This window comes from Psammomys obesus, unplaced genomic scaffold (genome assembly GCF_907164565.1).
Source record: "Psammomys obesus unplaced genomic scaffold, mPsaObe1.curated_primary_1811, whole genome shotgun sequence".
Taxonomy (NCBI): domain Eukaryota; kingdom Metazoa; phylum Chordata; class Mammalia; order Rodentia; family Muridae; genus Psammomys; species Psammomys obesus.
In genome coordinates this window covers 3,491,859-3,513,079 of record NW_026594184.1, presented here as the reverse complement: position 1 = coordinate 3,513,079, position 21,221 = coordinate 3,491,859, and the positions used below count along the sequence as shown (strand labels likewise).

Here is a 21,221-nt window from a genome sequence, read left to right as displayed (position 1 = left end):
GGAGAACCAAGCCAACTTGGGCTATTTGGATGCTGCTGTGAGGAAGAAGAGCATCTATCTGCTTTTCCTCTCAGCATCCCTCTCCTCTCAGCCTCCTCTGCACTCCTCCAGCCCCTGTGTCCCCTCCCCTTCTGGCCTCTTGTTAGTCATCCTTGTTCCTGTAAGAAACAGCATGGAAAAGAAACCTTCTGGAAGACAATAAGGCCTAGCCTGGCAGAGTGGTGTTTGTGTGTGTATGCATGTGCATGCATCCATGTGTCTCTGTGTGCAGATACATGCACATGTTGATGTCAGAGGCCAAAATTGTGCTTCATTCCTCTGGAGCCATGAACCTTGTTTTAAGAGACAAAGTCTTTTACTGAAACCTGGAGCTCACTGGCGAGGCTAGCCTGGCTGGCCAGTAAATGCAGAGATCTGCCTGTTTCTCCCTCTTTAACACTGTGAATACCTCATGTCTAGCATTTCATGTGGGCGCTGGGTGTTGAACTTAAGGCCTTGTGCTTTAAATTTATTTTCTTTGTGAAAGGCAATCTAGATCATGAACAGGAAGCAGTTGCAGTGAATCCTTCTCTACTTCGTACTAGCAAGCTGTGAGACTTAGAAGTTGTTTGGTCTTCCTGTGCCTTAGTTTTCTTTAGCCTTAAAATGATGGCAAACTTAGTCCCTACCCTGTAGATTTGTTATAATAATTGAATAAACACACTTTAAACCCCTAGAATTGTGCCTGACATACTGTGAAAGGCTAGAAAGCACTTGTGACAATTGAGTATGGATGCAGGTAAGAATTCTTTGAGGCCTTCAAAGACTCTTTGATGAGTCAGACCTATTCATACTTTTCATGTACAGTGTGTTCCCAGTACCGGAAAGGCTATATTGGGATCAACTTTAAGCAACTTCTAAATACCAAGACAATAATACCTGTTGTCTACTTTGGAACCACAGTTTTGCATATGCCCTTCCAATGAGACCCAGTGCTTGGGGACCAAGGAGAAACTGCTCATAACCTTTCCCAACCTAGTCCCAAGGAATACATGACATCCAAACCCCTCTACTATCCCCACAGTATTTATCATTTTAAAACCAAATACTAAACAAATAGAGAACCCAGAGCAGCAGGCTTCTGGTATCATTTAGGAAATTGCAGTTGCAATGAGGCAATGAAAAGGTCCATAGTGGCATGCAACCTATAATCCCAACTCTCAGGAGAATGCGGCAGGAGGATCACCTTGAATTCAAAGCTAGCCCAAACACGAGTAATCCTTCAGTTTCTGGTTCTGCCTGAGTTATATGTGCACTTTTTGACAATTCCAAAATGGGTGTGTGTGGAATTCTCAGACTTCATTCTCTTGATTTCCTTTCCCTTGGCAGCCTGAGAACAAACAGCTCCCGTGCTCAGTCCAGGACCAAGATGGAACAGGGGTTGAGTCATTGTCATAGCACCTGAGTCTTGGTTTGGGCATGGAACTATGCTGGAGAGGTGGGAGCAACAGACCGCTATTACCATTGTAATCCTGGAGCCCAGAGAAGCAAGTTCCCAATACTAACTAATGTTTCCTTTAAAAATCCTGAAATGTGTGTAGGGCAACACATATTTTATCATAGTTATTCTGGCTCCAAGAGTGCAATGAAAATGTTAGCCTTGGCATATCAATCGTGTTTTACAGATGACTGTAATTTCCTGAATGTCAAAACTCCAAATTTTTCTACTAAGCAAACTTTTCAGTGGCAAAACAGATTGCCTCCATAATGTATCACTGTGGGCAGGAAAAAAAATGAAATCTTTATGCACTGTATTATGAATCAATGAGGCATTGAGATTCTTGAAAGGGTGAGTGGACTATGGAAAATGAAAAACTACCGCTATTCCATCTTCACAAACTGCTGTTCGGGGAGTGGAGGCTTTGGTGGCATTCAGTGTGTGGGCCACAAAAAATATCAAATTCAAGTTGAAACCAGTTCCTGTCTTTCCTTACATTTTGAGGAGCAAATGCCACTGTAAATATAGTGGGAGTCAGGTCATTTAACTGAGTTTGCCCAAAGGCCTCCTAATGTGATTCCCTTTGCTTCTAGAATAACAACTCTGTTGGGTTGTGGCTAAACGGAGCCTGGTAGGACTGTGCATTTCACTAATAGCAAACTGATATGGTAGTGAGAGACTGGGGAATCTGTACCAGGTGTCTTGCACTTTGCTAAGCAGTTTGCATAGGCTGGTCCTTTTTAAGAATCACAGTTCTGTGAAGTAGATACTTTCAGAGGAGCAGAGCCACACTCTAGAGACATTAAGTAATATACTCTAGAACTTGCTTCCAAGGTGTTCTAACTCCAGAGACTCTCACATACAAAGCATTTGCCAGTGGTTGGATTTCCTGCATGATCCTGGCCCCACAAGGCCCATAGGAAGAAAACGGAAGAGACAGAGAAAGAGAACTTGCTCTGGTCATAAAATGCCTATGACCTTGTAGGGAAGAAAAGACTCAGACATGATTACAAGGTCTGATGAGCAAGATCCTCTATAGCAGTGGTTCTCAACCCTCCTAAGGCTGTAACCTTTAATACAGCAACTCATGTTGTGGTCACCCGCAACCATACAGTTATTTTCATTGCTACTTAATAACTGTTACTTTGTTCCTGTTATAAATCGTACTGCTGGAGAGATAGCTCAGTGGTTAAGAGCACCATCTACTCTTCCAAAGGTCATGAGTTCAATTCCCGGCAACCACATGGTGGTTTACAACCATCAATAATGTGAACTGATTCCCTCTTCTGGGGTGTAAATGCAGATAGAACACTCATATACATGAAATAAATAAATTAAAAATAATAAAAAATAAATCTTAATGTGAATAAATATCTGATATGTGACTCCTTGGGGTCACAAACCACAGGTTGTGACCTGTGACCTGCTCTAAAGGATATCTAGACAGCATTTTCTGGAGGTTCATAGGAATGCATGGTGGCTTGAGCTGTGAGTATCAGAAGGAAAGAAGCCTTATGAAGACAGTACACTTGGTGCTTTGTATTCATGGGTTTCATATGTGTGGCTTCACCTAACTCTAAAGGAAAAATATTTGTGTGGTTTGGGGCATTCATACACACTTCTCAAACACATTTCCTGTGGGTTTCCTATAAGCTATTTGGGCAGAGAGAAAACAGACTGTGGTAACTGGAGAAGAGAGCATGAACCATTGGTGGCCAGCTGCTGTGAGGTAGCAGGAGGTCAGTTTGCTTAATGTGTGTGGTTCTGTAGTCAGGGGAGCAGTGCTGAGAAAGAAGGCAAAACCGGACCAATACCTTAGTGATCAAAGTCACGGGCATTATTTCACCAAAATTCAGCCTGCTCATTTTCCTTGCAAAACCTTGGGCTTTCCCTTTTGTAGTTCCAATTTCACATGTCTGTGATTTATTATTACTTTCATACGTAGTACACAAAATTTATTGTTGTACCTTGCTCTTATTTATCCCTATTTCTTCTTTCTCACTCTTGCTGGTCTCCATATCTCCCTTCTGCATATCATGTGTATTTTAAACCACAGATTATGGACAGGGTCTCAGCCCTAGTGTAGTTCTTGCAGGTTCTCTATTCCTTCTTAGCTTCCTATATTTTCCTCTGAATTTGATGCTCTGTAATATGCATGGCTTGTATATCTCCTTTTCCATCCTAACCTTTTCCCCTCAATATGGAATCTGATTGTAAGCTCATAGGATGGCTGTCTTGAAGGTCCTGCAGTTGCCCCTCTAAGTAAATGATGTCTTAAAAACTTATAATTCTCCACTTTTTATTCTGTCATTCCCAACAAAACACACAGAGATACCACACACACATGGCGAATACTTAAACAAAGGGCATAAATTTTGCATTATGGACTTCTGGTTACTATGAGATGGAGGGACTCTATTCCTTAGCACCCTTGAAATCATACCACCCCACAAAGCTCGCTTTGGTTTCTTGTGCTGTGAAGAGTTGCAGAATGCTCCATATGACATCACACAAAATTCCTTTCATTCTAAAAATAAGCAAAGTGGCACTGGATAAGCAAAATGCGTCTGGATGTCTAGACATGGGTTTAAGATATATGCAACTTGATCACTTACTAGGTATGTGACCTTTCACCTTTCTGTACACTAATTCCTGAGTTTGTGAAAAAGACCTGTCTATTTTACAGGCATGCTATGAGGATCTAGTGAGAATGAAAGCAAATATGCTTGGTGTGTTAAAAGATCTCTTTTAGGACAAAAGGAGAAAGAGGGTGTGATACCTTTAGAAAGATACGGAGCAATAGCACTTTAATCCTTGAAAATGAACCAAGAAATAGCCAGGTTTCTAGTTGGGCACTGCAGCGTAACGCCCTCATCATCCAAACACAGCTTGGTATGCGGTAACACCAGCCTTTCCACAGCTTACCTGCCCATATATCAACTGTCAGTACATTCTTTCCACTTTGAAGGTGAAGGTCGATGTTTTCTCCCCACACCTTGACTCATGAATGTTAAATGGAAGGAGGTGGGAAGGGGGAACAACAGAACTTCAAAAATAGCCCTGGGGAAATCAAATCTTGCTTTAACTTACTGTGTTCATGACTGATTCATGATTCTGAAAAGGAGGGGGAAAAGTTTGATCAAACTGTCACCAAATGGCCTCATTTCAAATTCCTTTGCTTTCTTTGAGCAGAAAGGAAAAGGCCTATTGATGATGACTATTGAAGCAGCCTTTCTCTGTAGACAGTAACCAGTCCGTGGCTTCGGGAAAGCCTCTGTCCCATGCTACTCTGCCTATTGCTCCCTGAACTTTCTGCAATACGTGAAGAGGACCTGATATTGCCCTTAGGGATGCTTCCTTCTCTCAAAAATTTTCTGGTGCTGTTATAGAGGTGGTGGGATGGTCAAATGTATTGTTAATGCATTTCCATCTCTGAGACTTGAGGTTTTGAATAATTTATGCAAAAACAAAAGGAGAGGGTGGCAGAGAGACAGAGAGGATACCAGGCAGGAAGGCTCACTAATCTGAAGACCTGGGACAAGGGATGGCAAATGTCACCTTGTCTGCACAACTAGACCTTCTGACAGTATAGGACAAGAAGACACAGCAAATAAGGGCAGAGTATTTCAGGCCTCAGCGAGAACTGGGAAAGAAACAGCCTCTGCCACCCTCTCAGGTGGCATTTTGATTGTTACATTGTCTACTACTGTGGGAGGGCCCAACATTGGGGCCAGAAGATAGAAGACTGTAACTAGAGGCAGGATGGTGGTGAAAGAGTAGGGCTTCTCTGGTGTGAGGTCAGAGCCCATGAGTTCTGATGAGTGGAACAGGGAACTGCTATAGAGCAGGAAGGAGAAGGCTAAAAGGAACATCCTAGGAAATTTCAAGATTTCATGGTAGCTAGTTTGTAAACTATCCCTCAAGGATGATCTCTTGTAAGATGTCTGACCCTGTACTAAGAGATGGGAGAGGTGACAAATTATGTGGCTTTTAAGGCTCATTAGGACAAGTCTATAGTTTGTGAGACAAAACAGGAGAAAGGAATTCTTCTGGCATTACTGTTTACTATGCCAAAGAATACTGTTCAGACAACTTTTCTGTACTGCCAATATGGGCAGGAGGGTGTCATCCAGAACAATCATCCATGGCCTTCAATCCACTCTCACAGTTACCATCTCTGAGAATGAACCTCACATCTAATAAGAAAGATAACATGAGAAGGGAAGCCCTGCCATGTAATTGAAACATATATCCCATCAGTGAATGCAGCTTCTTCCCATTGGCACAAGTTCAGTGTCAGTATTGAATGGAAAACCCAAGGATGGGTTTCCCCTCTAGTATTTGCCTTAAGTTGAGAACTCACTCGAAGTAAGCATTGCCTGTGAGCCCATTTTTTTTTTTATGGCTGTGAGATCAGTCAGTGAAAAGAAATAGAGCTGCCTTTGTGCAAAGCTGATTTCTGTTTGCTAGTCACATGATCATGATATTTAAATAGCTGTAGCAGTGGTGGTAATGGTAGTGGTAGGAGTAGCAGCAGCAGCGACTGTGGCAGTAGTAGTAAACTATAATAACAAATAATTTAAAATTAAAAAAAAATTTAGACCTGAGCAAGGAGTTGGAGACTTGGCTTTGGATTGTGAGCCTGCCACAGACAGGCAAGTCCTTAGAGTCTTGGTGTGTGTCATTCTTGCTCAAATGTAAGCAGGTAGCCTGTAAGAGGATCTGAGCAAAATACAGATTTTTCCTCTACACCTGTGGCTGACTTCTGCGTTGAAGCAAGTGGATAATTGTCCATGCAAGACAGCTTTCACTCTTCTCAGCTGAGTGCACATAGACTGGCGTGTGGAACATTCCAGCCATTCCCCTCTAAGAACTTCTCCACAGCATGACAAATAGTACGGCCCTGATTTTTCTACAAAGTAAGGCTCTGCTTTACGCAAGATGGTGTTTATAACTTGCCATTTTTTCAACTTCTACTCTGTCAAAAATTGTGGGATGTTTACATATTCGCCAAACAAAATGAAACCCTGACTTACATTTTACATTATACATTGGTGTTAGATTCCATGCACTATAAATTGACTCCATCTGAAATGTTTTGGTCCTGAAATGCCTTTCTCTGGGATTCCAGACATTTCAGTGTGATGTTGAATTGCTACCTGCAGGAGCATATTGCGCATTGGAAAGTGACAATGAGGGCATTCGGTGTTTGACTTCTCAGTACTGCACCACCAATTATGGAGAAGGTCCCCTTTTGTATCTACAAAGGAAAACATGGCTGTCCAAGATCTTTTCTCTGCATGATAGATAGATCTGTAACACACAGAATGTATAGCCCTCACATTAACCTAACTTTAAAGATAACAACTTCTGCCAAGGCAGTAGCTTGATGTGTTCAGTCCCTCTACTCTCCTGCACTCACTCCAACTTGCTGTTGGATTGTTAGGTAATAAAGTTAGATGGCAGACTGGTGAGTTCATTTCTCTGTGTTGTCACTATGAAGACAGTGTGACTAGACTAATGAGGCTATCATGCTAATACGGATTTGCACACACATGTGCTGCAGCCATGTTCTTCAGGAGGTATGCCTTTGGCAGCTGGAATGACTAAAGGAAACTCTTTCCAGGGGAATCACCTGTATGACCCCTCCAGCCCTTGAGGTCCTGAATGGTTCCAATTCTTTCCAGTTGAAGTAGTTAAGAAGGCCTGTGTCTCCCAACTAGAGCTAAAGTTTGCACTTCATTTGTTTTTCTCAGCACCTTAAAACAATATTGGAGCTCATTAAAAAAAAAAAAAATCAACCCAAGGCACGGTCTTCATTTAGGAGAAACTTCTCCTTGTGCTGTTCTGGAAAACAGCACAATGCTGAGAGCAGGCATGTTTCCTGACGAGGTTTCCTCTAATGATTTCTGAAAACAAACATGGTATCTCTATAGCAGACCATGGGTAAATGAGTGGGATGGGCTGAAGCCAGCTTCAAATTGGCCTAAATAATATTTATTAACAACTTAACATGTGATTCTGTGCCTTTGTGGAGGTCTCTAAAAAGGTGAGTCTGTGTGCATTTCTCACAGTCTGGAGGAGATTTGAGAACAGACTATCCATTTCTGAATTTGTGGGATGAAAAGCTTGAGCTAGAATGGTCACCAGCTATACTCCAACCCCAAGCCCTTATAGTTCTGAAAGGCTTAGTTCCCATTCCTAAGGTTTTATAGGGGAAGTACAAAACCACAGGGTTAGCCCCAGTAATTTAAAACCCTGTCATAACCAATTGCCTCCTATTTCATGTGTCCTGACCCACAGAAGGTTGATTTTGTTCCTGGCCTATGGCAACTGAAGTGTTTGGGCTCAGAGCTTCTATAGATCTACCAGATAATCAGCATCTGGCTGCATAATTTTGAAGGCTGGCTGACTTGAACCATTTGGCTGACTTGAACCATGCTTATCCACATAGCAACACCAGCAGCAATAATATAACTCTTAAGCCCCTCAGCTACAAAGGTCAAAGGACACTCTCTTCCCTCCATAGATGTGAAAGTTCCTGAATCAGATATCACTTAGGTTACTAGTTATATTACTTCCTACTGAAACCCAGAGCATGTTCCAGTTTATAGTGATCGTGTTGGTCAATCAAAAGATAGGACAGACACAGTGGATTTCCAGGTCAGCATCGGAAGAGCAAGACATAAATGATAGTAACTGCACAGAGGCTCTTTAGAAGCTTCCTTGCTTGCTTCTAATGCCGTGGGTATGAGATTTCTTCTCCTTACTCCCAACTACTCATTTTAGCATTGGATGAAGGAAGATATCTACTTCTTCTCACTGGCCTTAGATGCCCACCCTCAGTGTGTGGCAGGTTGGCATGGAATGTCACATAAAAATAAGAAGACTCAGAACCCTGAGAAATACCGTGTGGGTAGGAAGGGGTTTCTGGAAGGCAAGTTAGGTAGCAGCCTGAGTTTGTTAATCAATGACCAACTAGTCTGCATGCAAATTAGAGAGATTCTATCCCTCATGCCTTCCCCACCCCACCACTACCGCCACATCTACCTCATGTACACACTGAAAGGGGTTTTCTCTAAAAGTTCCCTCTGCGTCAAAAACACTTGGGTATTAATGAACCAAAACTCACAACATCATTTTAGAACGCAAAAAGAGAGGCAGTGGGGGAGTGGTGCAAGCCGCAAAGCTCCTCATGATGCCAAGCAATTGAGTGGATTCTGGGTAAAGACTGGTGAGCACGGGTCATTAAGTTTGGAATTTCACATCTTGTTAAAAAAAAAAAAACAACTCACTTTCCTCATTGTTTTCAAAACCTTTTAGATTTATGTATTTTGAAACCTACAGGGCTTTGGGAAAGAGGGAAATGACTTTTTTGGAAAAAAAAATATGCCCCCTATATGAAAAACTCCATCTTGAATTTGAATTCAGACATAGTAGCAGTCTTTCTTTTCCATAAAGGAAAAAAAAATTGAATCATTTGTCTGCTCTGTAAAAGATGTCACCAAAAGACATGCTTCTGTTTTAATGAAGGGCCTTTTGCTCTGTTGACATTCCCCATATCACATACAAATAGGCCCACTGCTAATTAACCAGAGGTGGGAGACCAATTTGTTAAGATGTTACTTCATACACAGAGAAATATTCTCTTGGGTGAGGTGTGAAGAACAGTTAAAACCTCTCCAAGAAAAGAAGAATACAGCCTCATGTTTCTTCAAGACTAGGAAACATACTGAGACACCTGTCCTTAAGAGTATTTGTTGTTGTCTAAGTGTCATATAGTATGCTCCATCCATCTAGACAGTATAGTACAATGCATGCCTAGGCTGCATTTTATTCTTCTTGGACCATAATAATACATGAGTTCCATCTTTGACAAAAACAACAAAACTTATTTAGTGGGAATGAGATCTTCAACCTCTTCCAGGACACTTTTCTGTTCAGTAGATGCTCCTTTGAGTGAGCATAGTGAGTTTTGATCACCTAGGGGGTCTATGAATCCCTAAGAATCGGTCCAGTCCCACTTGACTTCCTGGATGAACCAAACCAAATGATGAGCCCAGCATATTAACTTGAAAGAGTACTGGTTCAGTGTCCACATTATTTAGGACTTCTGGTGATGGAAAGACAATGAAATGAAATCACAGGTATCAATGCTCTGTGTAGCTCACTATCTGCAAATGTGATACCTCACACTTTTCACTAAATAAAGCTTGACTCCTAAGCCACAGGACTGTTGTGGCAAATGTACCAAAACTACAACATCTGAATGAGTGTCCACCTGCTTCAAAGTAGTACCCTTGCTAAGCTCCACTCTTCTTTAAGGAGGCTGCTGCCGCTGCTGATCACAGCGTTTATGGAACTCCTCTTTGGGGACTGCTAATAAATGAGCCACACAAGAAAATCAATTCAAACAGCATCTTCAGGGCTGAAGGGATCTGGTCCCATTAGAGGCATGTTTGCTTTTAATTCAATTTACTGTACTTTTCGGCCTAGGCTCACATATTAATGTTGTTTGAGCTGAAAGTCACCCTCCTTGCTTGGACGGTGCTATTTACGTGCACGGAGAGGATCATAGCACTTACTCCAGACCTTTTTAACTGAGGATGGAAACCAGACTTTCAGCATTAATGACCCAACCACATGTATACCCCCTACTGTCTGCTGAGTTTACTTAGGGCCACCAACTACCAATTCATGTTTTTCTATCATTCTTCATTACTCCAAAACCAAGGGAAGGTGTGTAAAGACTGAACTTTCAGGAAAAAAAAATTCAGAGGTAAGCTAAAAGGTATAATAAAATTTTGCTCCTATTGATTTGAGTTAAGAAACTGTTTCCTTTCTTAAATTAGCTTTTTATTGATCACTCCTATGACCTTAACTGCTATGAGTTTGCTGGCCTTCTTCCACTTAAAAAAAAATGGCTTTGCTATTTATTTCCTCTACGAGTTGTGTAGAAAAATCTTATGATAGCCTTTTGTGAACCAGTGGCCTCAAAGAAAAGTCAACATTTCCAGCTTGATGCTCAGAACTTTGTTCAGGGAATGGTTCCCGGATTGTCCCTAACATAAAGGAGCATCCTCTTATTTCCAATCAGTACCAGAAGAAGCTTGGCTTTTCTTTCTCTTCGGGCTTGACTTGATTGGAAAGACTTCTGATTGCTGACAACACACCTAGGCCAGACATTCTCTGGCTCCATTGTGTAAGAATGTGGCAGAATTTCCAAGAGAAATCCTTGAAAATTAGTTTCCAAGAGAAACTAATCTCACTAATACTGAGATGCATGTTTTGGAATGGTGGACAACTCAAAAGTGCCTAGAGCAATGCAATGCTTCTCAGCCTGTGGGTCTTGACTCCTTTGGGGGCCGAATGACCTTTTTATAGCGGGTCACATACCAGATTTCTTACCTATCAGGTATCTACATTATGATTCATAACAGTAACAAAATTACCGTTATGAAGTAGCAAGGAACTAATTGTATGGTTGGGGGTCACCACAACTTAAGAAACTGTATTAAGGGTCGCAGCTTTAGGAAGGTTGAGAACCACTGTGTTATAGGATGATGGTGTTCGTGTTAGGTTCTCATGTTTGGAAACACTTCTCTCACCTCTTCTCAGAGCTGGAAGACCTGGGGTTTTGTCTCAGAACTGAAATGGGAAAAAATAGCTTGAGGCATGACCTTGAGTCATGTTGTTCCTCTCAGAGTCTCCATTTCTTAATGTGTAAGTGACAGGCACAAAGCACTCTTAGCTATGGGCCTGTAATGAGGAAGTGTCCATTTTCAACAACCAGACTGTTCTTAATTGGGGTTAGGGAGTTCTTTAGGGGTCAGATAAATGTGATCTCCATTCTCAGGGACCATCAGCAACTTGTGGCTTCTGGGTAAGGCCTTGTGTCTCTCAGGGGTCACTGCTTCAAATGATTTGCTGCTGCAGCCGTTTCGTCTTGCTGTGACAAATCCAAGCTTCTGTGACTTACAACTCAGGTTCTTAATGCAGAATAAGTAAATAGTAAGACAAGGAGAAAAGCATGGTTCTTGCTTTTTACTCACTTATTTTTTTTTAATATCTGTGATCTTCCCAACTTCCTTTTAAAGTGTCGTACTGCATAAGAAATCAGGTACAGCTGCTGAATATAACCAGATCGTAAATGCTCCACCACCCGTACAAAATGGTCTATCTGCTACTAAATAGTGACATCTAGTGGATTTTCATTATCAAAGAATAAGATGCACATTTTCTTGTTAGCAACCCCTCTCCCAATCTCTCCAGCCCATCCCCAAGCTTTGCTCCTTTGGCTGCCTTCATTCAATACTCTTTCAATTAACCACTTACTTTATTTCAAACATTATGCTAGGAGCTTATATTGATTAAAAATACATATTCTTTACTTTGTTAGAGCTCATAGTCCAAAGGGGGAGGCAGAAAAATCACTAGACAATCACAGCATATTGTAGTGAATGTTCCAGTAGGAGCTGCCCAGAGCAACCAGGGTAGAGACGGTGAGCTTATTTTGTCCAGAAAGATTTCATGGAGGAGAAAACCTTTGAGTAGAGTTTTGAAGTTTTTCTCTATGTGATTTATGAAGGATAAATAGATGCCATTTGAAAGAGTGTGTGCACTATATAGAAAGGCAAGGGCCTTGTAGAGTCATTGACTGTGATAAACTTGAACAATGAAAAGTATTTTTATATCCTTGGAGCGTAAAGTACAGAACAGAATTTCTCAACGGTTGCCATTTGAGGGATGGATGATTCTTTGTCTTAGGGTGCTAGGCCTTGTAGAATGCTTAGCAATATTCTTGAGTCAACCCATTGAAAAAAAAAAAAAACCAATTCTAACTGCTCCTTTCAGTTGTACCTGCCAAACATTATTTTTTTTTAATTGTCGATATCCGCAAGTTAGCACAGTGAAAGGTATTCTCATTGGACTGTACAAATAGAAAACTGGGCTTTAAGTGGCTATGTCTAATGCAGAAGACCTGAGTTTTTATGATATCTTTTAGGGAGCATTGTTGAGAGGACTTGCTTCAGAATGACAGGTCAGATGTATTTCTTGCGAGGCTGTGGAAGTAGCATGGCGCTGGATGCATAAAAGTGGCCCGACACTACTGTAGCAGTGATCCAGTAGAGAAGCAACAAGGGCCTGCCATCTGGGAAGTAGCACCAAAGTTGGATTTGAGAGACCTACTAAAATTCAGGGTCAGCAGGACGTGGGGAATTGATTAGATAGAAATAATTCCTGAGACAGGAGTCGTGGATTAGCTGTGAGTTTCTTGCTTACATAGATTTTTTTTTCATCCTATTGTCTCCATAATTTCATATCATTGACAGGACATTTCATATATGAAGCTCACAGTATTGAGCCCAACAAGATAGAACATAATCTTAAACATAACATAAACAAGTTATGGGAAGTGAACTTGCCATCACAGACTGGCAGCAAAGATCAAAAGCAGCCAAGATCCACTGTGGTCTTTCATGGCCCAAGAAATCTACCTGATGTGCACAGTTGTAAATGTGCATGCCAGAGCCAGGTGTGGTGTTGGTGCATGCCTGAAATCCAGCTACTGAGGAGGCTAAAGCAGGAGGATCATGAGTTACAGACCAGTCTGGATCATATAGTGAGTTTCAGACCAGCTTGAGCCTCTTAGTGAGATTCTGTCTCAGAAAATATTAAGTATGCATACCTTACTTAGGCCACAGTAGAAGGCCACCAAATTAACCTCTGGGTTTTATATCTGAAAGACAATGTGTCTCGTACAAATGATTGAAGCACATTGTACTTTTAGGGCAAAGGAACAAATTCCAGGCAATCCCTCCCTAACTCTAGATGTTGTATTCTTTAGGAAGGACAGGAGCAAAGCTGGAGCTCTTTTTTTTTGGCAAGTCCTTCTTATTTATCTCAGTATATTGCATTCCAAGCACATTCCGCACTTATCTCAAAAACTACAAGCAAGAAACAAGGGAAGATTTTATTAATCCAAGACCACCTGGAGAGCAGCTGCCTTGTGCTACTAAAAGCACCATGGGCATACAGGTGCGCTGAATGAGAATCAGGCATTCTATTAACCCAGCAAACTGATGGAGAGTCATGACTCCAATTTCACAATGCAAAACCTGTTCATTTTAATTAAATGACATGTTTGGTCGCAAGACAATACTGTCCAATTATTACTGAGTGAAACCCACTGTTTATGATTTTCCTGGGGATGAGCCTGTCTTGCGTTTTGAAAATTAAGCCAGTCTGTTTCATAGTACCAGTTGGGTTTATATCTATCTGAGGGGGGATTTCTAGCAAATACCACAGACCAGCAACATCTTGTTCTATTTTAATCAGTACCTAGATGCAGATATTTCCAACAAGAAGAAAGTGTGCTGAAGATACTAGGGGATATAATCAGAATCCAGATGAATTTTCAGAGGCTTGGGCCTCCTTCAAAAGAAAGAAATTAAGCAAGGTCACAAGCAATCTACATCAATCCAGGATGACTGGCTTTCAAAACTCTTCATCAGTTTCCTGAGTTAACAGAATGCCTGATCATTCTGTGCACCCATATTACCATGGTGCCTCTTGTGGCACAAGGCAGCCCAAGGCTGACAACCTTCTATTTCTATTGTAGGGCCAGCAGGATGGCTCAGTGTGTAAAGGCACTTACTGCCGAGTCCAATGACCTAAGTTTGATCTCTAGACCTCAGATGGTAAAAGGAAAGAACTTCTTCCTGCAAATTGTCCTTTGACTTTTACACAGGTGCCACGCACATGTGCACATACATGGAGATAGAAAGACGAATAAGTAAATAAATGTAAAAATTATATATATGTGAAAAATAGAACAGTTTTGTTTGCTATGTCAGAGATTTGGCATGGCTTCTATCTTAATCATGATCTGAGAGCACAGGAAAAGATATGGTGTCAAGATGAGGATTGCTGGCCCATCTTAACATTTATCAGATCATGCACAGAGGCCATATTCCAATAAACTGGGATATATACAGAGATAAACAATGGAGTGGTAAGGGACATTGAAGTAGTTTAAAGAACAGAGGAAAAAGACACAGCATAACAAGACATTTTGGGGCCATAAATGCTGCCTTCAGATGCCTAACTCAAATGTCCCATCAATTCTATTTCACGTTCCCAAAGTTATCCTCCAGAAACCTAGGAAGCACCTTTAACTTACGCTCACTCTCCCTCCCCATTTATTTTTGTCAGCAACTTTGTGACAGATGTATAAGAATTCCTTGTTACAGCACCTAAATCCTGTTCCAACCAGGGCCTGACCACCCCTCCCTCTCCAGTTCCTGCTACTCTCCTCATCTGCACACTGTTTTCCCATCAATTGGGCAGCTTTTTTGCCTCTGTGCCCTTTTTTATGCCCTTCTGTCTCTTCTTCTTTCTTTGTCTCATTCTTCTTCTACATGAGCTAAAGTTGTTATCGACATGCTGTTCTTACGTTCTGTTCTTGCTCCTGTTTTCTAGCCTGTCTGTTGACCACCGGTCTCTCAGCTTCCTGTATCATGGCTCTATCTGCATCTCCAGTGTCCACTGACAGACTAATCTGTCTGTCCAGTGAATGCCATGGTTCCACCTGTTTCTGCCTTAATAATTCTAGATTCCAGGGTTCTGAACTCGGGTCCTCACATTTGCAAAGCAAGCACTTTTACCAACTGAGCCCTCGTCCTGGACCACAATATATTATGTTTACTTGTTTTCCTACCTCCAGCACACAAGGTCACTTCAGAGGCCAATGAAAACTGCAAACCAGTCTATCAAACATCTTCCTTTGCACCATTGGGTCATATTTTCAGCAGCATCAGATTGAGTCCATCTAGGTCCTTGAGACTATTTTCCCTGGAAGTGTGTTCTATTAACATAATCTCTAGTTTTAGCTGTATCAAAGGAGGAGGTGTGTGTGTGTGTGTGTGTGTGTAGCAATAATAATACTACAGTATGGAAATTGAGACTGCTTTCACTGTCCATGTTCTCATTTCATACAGGTGATATTTGTTTCAGAAGTTTATTACAAGTGACTATTCTTTTCATGTGTGAGTAGTGCTCATACAACAATGATTCAGACATTCATCTTGGTGGTTGGCTCTATCTGATCTAAGTCTGGGGGAGGGAAAGCCAAAAACTTGCACTGTGGTGCACTCTAAGACTTGCCAGAAGGTGTCACTGTAGATACTTTAGAGCAAATTAGGGAAAGAGGGCTGTTTTAGCTATGCATGAAGGTGACAATGCATGCCTGCAAAAACTAGCTAAAACATTAATTCAAATTTGTTACTGGATTAAATATTTTTTCCTAACAATTAGGCTAATTGCTACTAAAATCTTGCCTTGTGATTTGCATAAAGACTCCACAAATATGTTGTGAGTGAACAAAGAAATTAATGAAAAGCAAAACTAGGAGTAGGTAGAAAGATTCCATGGATACAATGGTTATCTGAATTCCTAAAGGATGCTGAGAAATGAAAACTCTACTCACTAGTAATGGGTCTTTTTAGAAATACATTTTAGTGTTATCAGCAAGGTTTTATTCTAGAAACAGTTCAGAGAGATGAATGAAGACACTCTTGAACCACTCTTCATTCCTACTCCAAGATTCTGTGCCCAATGATAGTTTTTTATCCATGAAAATGTATAAGGTTATTTTTTAAAAAGAAAACCTTCCTGTGATATTCATAAAGTATTTGTCATATGATCAAGAGTTTTTCTGTGGTGAGGCATGTCCTTAGCCTTGTACTTCCTCTCTTATGTGGAACAGTTCCTTAAATAAGCAGTTAAAGGACTTTAAGATTCTGTTTTGAACCATGCACAAAGAAAAACTGCCAAGCTGGAATTGTAGGCACAACAGTTCTGGAAACACAGGGCAGAGCCTGTGTTATAGAAAACAGTTTAAGTGGAGATATAAATGAACAACTATAATTCACTCTGACAACAGTTTTAGACTTAGTATGGAAGTGCTATGGTAACACAGGGCAAGATGGAATGCCATCACTAAGCAGTAGGCTTAGCTTTCCACTTGAACTGAACTTGAAGGAAGTATCATCTTCTAAGTGAGATGAAGCACCACACATACCACATGACAGAGACACAGAGGATAGAAGGTAGGAAACTCTGAGGTTCAAGAAGGTTCCTGAAGGCTGAGTCTGAGTCGGGAGGAGCCTTTCCTTGTTGAATATTCAATAGATCAGGAGGTTGAGAAAGTCTCTTCTGGTTCCTTCTCAGAGAACCTCCACAATTTCTTCAGATAGGAATGACGAAATCAGAAAAGTTGCAAGCCATTCCCTGAGAAATATGAATACTCAGTATTTATTCTTGTTTTCCTACCACAAATATACCCTTCCAATGATCTCATCTTTTGTCTACTGTATGTGAATGGCAATTCATGTCTCACAAAAAAAGCACAATTACAGGGGGAATTTGTCTGTTTGATTATGTGATTATGCCTAACCACATAGACCTTGATGTGTCTGCAGTGTGGGGCATACGTATATATGTACTATGTATGTGTTTGAGTGTGTCAGCCAGTAAGTTTGAATGTCTGCTCATCTGCTGTTCTGCAGAGAGCCTTATCTATTTGCAACTCAAAAGGAGAGATAGCCATCCAGCAAAGCTTCCGCAGTTCTTATATTTTATTGTCTGTTCACTGAATAAAGAAAAAGGATATTTTGGAACCAACAGAGTTAACTTTCCTATCCTGGGAATGGTACTGTGTAAGCAAAGAGCAAAAGAAAGGTAGATTTGGCAGCTATATGCCTATTTTAGTCTGACTAACCACTGTGTATATTCCTGGAAGCCCTCAGATGCTCAGCTTGTCTTTACATTCCATTTCTCTAACAGATGAGCCATGATATTTTGGCAATAACCAGAATGGAGAGTATCATGTCAAATAGTTTTGATGTGATTTTCTTTTTTTAAATAACATTTCCAGATTAGACAAGGTTATTGGGGAAAAAATGCTTGTACATCTCTCATAACAAACACTAGACTTTTAGTTCCTTTATCAACTCCATTTCACCTCCATTAGTTATTTGCTTCAACTGAGTATCCATTTTGTTATTGTTTAATAAAAGTTTAAGGGTTTAGAGTATGAAATAAAATGGTTGCTTACTGGACCAATAGCATCATTGGGAAGAAAACAAAGGAGGGCAAAACATGACAAGGCTCTTATCCAGAAGGTTTTATTTTTTTAATGCCTGCTGTGGATGTACTGTCAGGAAATTGGATTTTAAAAAGTTAGATATCTGGTCACACTAGCTGGGTATAAAGAGAGGACTGCAACATAGTTCATAGGACAAATACCATCATCAGATCCCCATCGTTCTTCTGTTGCTTTTCTTAGTGACCATGAGCACATCTGCAACATACTTTCCTGACTGCAGTTATGTCAGTCACACTTCTGACTGGGCCTTTATGCTTTGTCCATAGGAACTTCCATTACATCACCATCCTCAGAGACCCAGTGTCCCGGTACTTGAGCGAATGGAGGCACGTCCAAAGAGGAGCCACATGGAAAGCATCCCTGCACGTCTGTGATGGAAGACCCCCAACCTCTGAAGAATTGCCCAGCTGCTACACTGGTGATGACTGGTCTGGATGCCCTCTCAAAGAGTTCATGGACTGCCCCTATAATCTGGCCAACAACCGCCAAGTACGAATGCTGTCTGACCTGACTCTGGTGGGCTGCTACAACCTCTCTGTCATGCCGGAAAAGCAAAGAAACAAGGTCCTTCTGGAAAGTGCTAAATCCAATCTGAAGCATATGGCGTTCTTTGGCCTCACCGAGTTTCAGCGTAAGACCCAGTACCTGTTTGAGAAGACCTTCAACATGAACTTTATTTCGCCGTTTACCCAATATAATACCACTAGGGCCTCTAGTGTAGAGATCAATGAGGAGATCCAAAAGCGTATTGAGGGGCTGAATTTTCTGGATATGGAGTTGTACAGCTATGCGAAAGACCTCTTTCTGCAAAGGTATCAGTTCATGAGGCAGAAAGAGCATCAGGATGCCAGGCGGAAGCGTCAGGAGCAACGCAAGTTTCTGAAGGGAAGGTTTCTTCAGACCCATTTCCAGAGTCAGAGTCAGGGCCAGGGCCAGAGTCCAGGTCAGAATCTGAGTCAGAATCCAAATCCCAACCCAAATCAGAACCTGACTCAGAACCTGAGTCAGAATCTGACTCGGAGTTCAAAGCCTAATTTGAGCCAGAAGGAGAACCAGGGAAGTCAGAAGCAGAGCTTGGGCCAGGAGCAGAGGGATAGCAGCACCAGCAATGGCACCAATGACTACATAGGCAGTGTAGAGACATGGCGCTAACTGGCTCCGTAAAGCTTGTGCACACTGCTTCCCAAAGCACCACCAAAAAGATGGCGTGTATATTACGAGATGAAAATGTCCAAACACATCCTGCTTCCCCTTATTTTGGAAGTTCAAAACAAATATAGATGTTGCCTTTACAGTTGCCTTTTGATTCAGTGTTACACTGTGTGTGGGTAAAACAAATCTCAGTGTGTAATTAAATTGTCTTTTTTGGGGATGAACTATTTCTGAAATCCAAGAGCCAAACCAGACTCACCAGAAACTGCAGTTTAGATATTTTAAGAAGTTCTTAAATTAGGTATGGAGACACAAAGAAAACATGAAATGTGGCCATTTAAACTTTAAGAAACAGACTTTAAATGATTCCGGATACTCTGTTAAAACCCAATCTTGAAAGAAAAACCCCCACCCCCAGGGAAGCATAAGTAAAAACATGAGCAGACTAAGAGATGCTCAAAAACCTTTAATTTCATTCTTATTTTAACAAGGAGTCTAAACAGCAAAACAACTGGTGATAAATTTTGCCAAAGTGTAGAAAGTAAACCGTTTCTCACTTACATGTAGGTGGGTTTATGTAAAAATAATGGCTTTTCAAATAGATCAGGATTCATGTCTTGTAATTTAACAGATGTTTAAAATTTTAAAATTTTCTACCTTCTGCTGATTAAAAGGTTTTAAACAGGGTATATCTCATATTAACAAAGCATTTTCTTTCCAAATGGAATACCAATGGAAAGATCCAGTTTCCAGATGGTTTCGGGGCACTGTAATTTCAACAATTTCAATCTTTTTGGCGCTGCTTTTCATTCACTTTAAGGCTTCTCTGAGTTGTGCTCATTCCAAATGAATCCATGTATAGAATTTTTCTTCATTAGCTAAATTGTGTGTTGCTGAATCTCTTTTGTTATTTAATCCTGGATTAAAGTCAGGACTTTCTATAGACTTATCTTATCAATGTCCGTGTAGTGAGGTCCGTAACAAGAACTCTCAAACAGGATAACGTCTTTAAATATTGCTGAAGTTATTATTCTTGATCAGATTGAATTGAACCTGAATGTGAACTGTTAATTATTTTGTTTATTGTAATGTTTCCAGTGTGACTGACTATTTCTGGCCCATGGTTCCTTTTTTGTATTGACAGATTTGTACACAATAATAAGAGCAATTTTTTTCCCTCAAAGACCATGGTAGAGTAAGCATTAAGACATCCAGAGTTGCTCAGTAACGCCAAAAGCTGCCTCTTGATACTTGAGGTTAACATCTCTGCCAGGTTTTTGTTTATGAAAGATCGAAAGTGAAGAAAGTTCTGCTGTGAACCTAAGTGTCGGGGACATACAAGTTGAGGAGAATAGTTTGGTAGTCTAAGTCTGTAATAAATAGTATTTTGTTTACTACAAAGTAAACAGAGGAAGAAGTATGTACCCACTGTATTATTAAACATCATTCTGCTTGGCTGTGTCCACTTAGTGGTTGTTGCTACACTTCTTCTATAAAACTTGTATTAATCCCTTGGTGTCAATCAAACAAGGTGACTAGAAGTGGTATTTATGTTTTTAAAAGGGACATTCTTGGAAATGTGATTATAGAGTCAAATATTTCATCACTTGTCCTTGTTTCATCTGTAACAATATGGTCACAAGTTAGACACGGAGTTGAGTGTCTGGCTCGAAAGGGATTTTCTTGACTCTGAGTTCTGTAACAGTATTTACAGGTTTTGTTTTGTAGCATTGCAGTGTTGAGAATTATGGTATCTAAAAAAAACGCAACAAAAAACTGGAAGGAATTTTGAAAAGCACATCTTGAAGTCAGTGTTTTAGAACGAACCTATTTGGTGTATGTTGTGTTCTTGAAGTATTCTGTAGATCACTATGGCATTTCAGTCTCTTTATTTGTAATTGAAAATGTTTGCTCTTAAAACTGACAGTGTTGGAAAGCAGGACAGAGTCTGAACCAGTGCGAAAGCTAGTTACAGAAAAAAAAATGTGTTATTGCTGTGGTGTGCATGGTTTGCAGAGATTAAGTGCATTTTCTCTGTCTCTACTGATTACTGTATATAGAGAATGTTATAAATATACGTTTTTGTCATCATCATGTAAATCCCACGATTTCAAACTGTAAACATCTGTTCAGTGGTGTAGCTTTACAAACCATTCACTGATTTTGTGTAATTTAACAATAGATGTGAAATAAAGTTTCAATTGCAGCCTGTGAGTAATTTCATGATTTCAAGGTTTACAGCCACTAGACCCTGTGACATCATAAACAAACCAGAACTGGAATCTTTCCTAAGACAGTGTTTTTCTTTACACTTGACAGCTAAGTATGAAAATGAGATGGTCCATTCTAATTCCTCATTCTGAAACAGCCTTAATTTGGGTGATTCCTCTTTGGAGGCCACGATTTGAATAAAACAAAATTGTC

General features: G+C 40.6%; 1 protein-coding gene across 1 annotated transcript in view; it reads left to right on the top strand.

The window, feature by feature from the left end:
- Positions 1 to 20,997, top strand: part of Hs6st2 (heparan sulfate 6-O-sulfotransferase 2) — a 125,404-nt gene extending 104,407 nt beyond the window's left edge. Inside the window, exon 4 of the mRNA XM_055618064.1 lies at positions 17,912 to 20,997. Coding sequence (XP_055474039.1) covers positions 17,912 to 18,797 — 886 coding nt within the window. The 3' untranslated portion in view covers positions 18,798 to 20,997. The remainder of the gene's footprint in view (positions 1 to 17,911) is intronic.
- Positions 20,998 to 21,221: the final 224 nt, after the last annotated feature.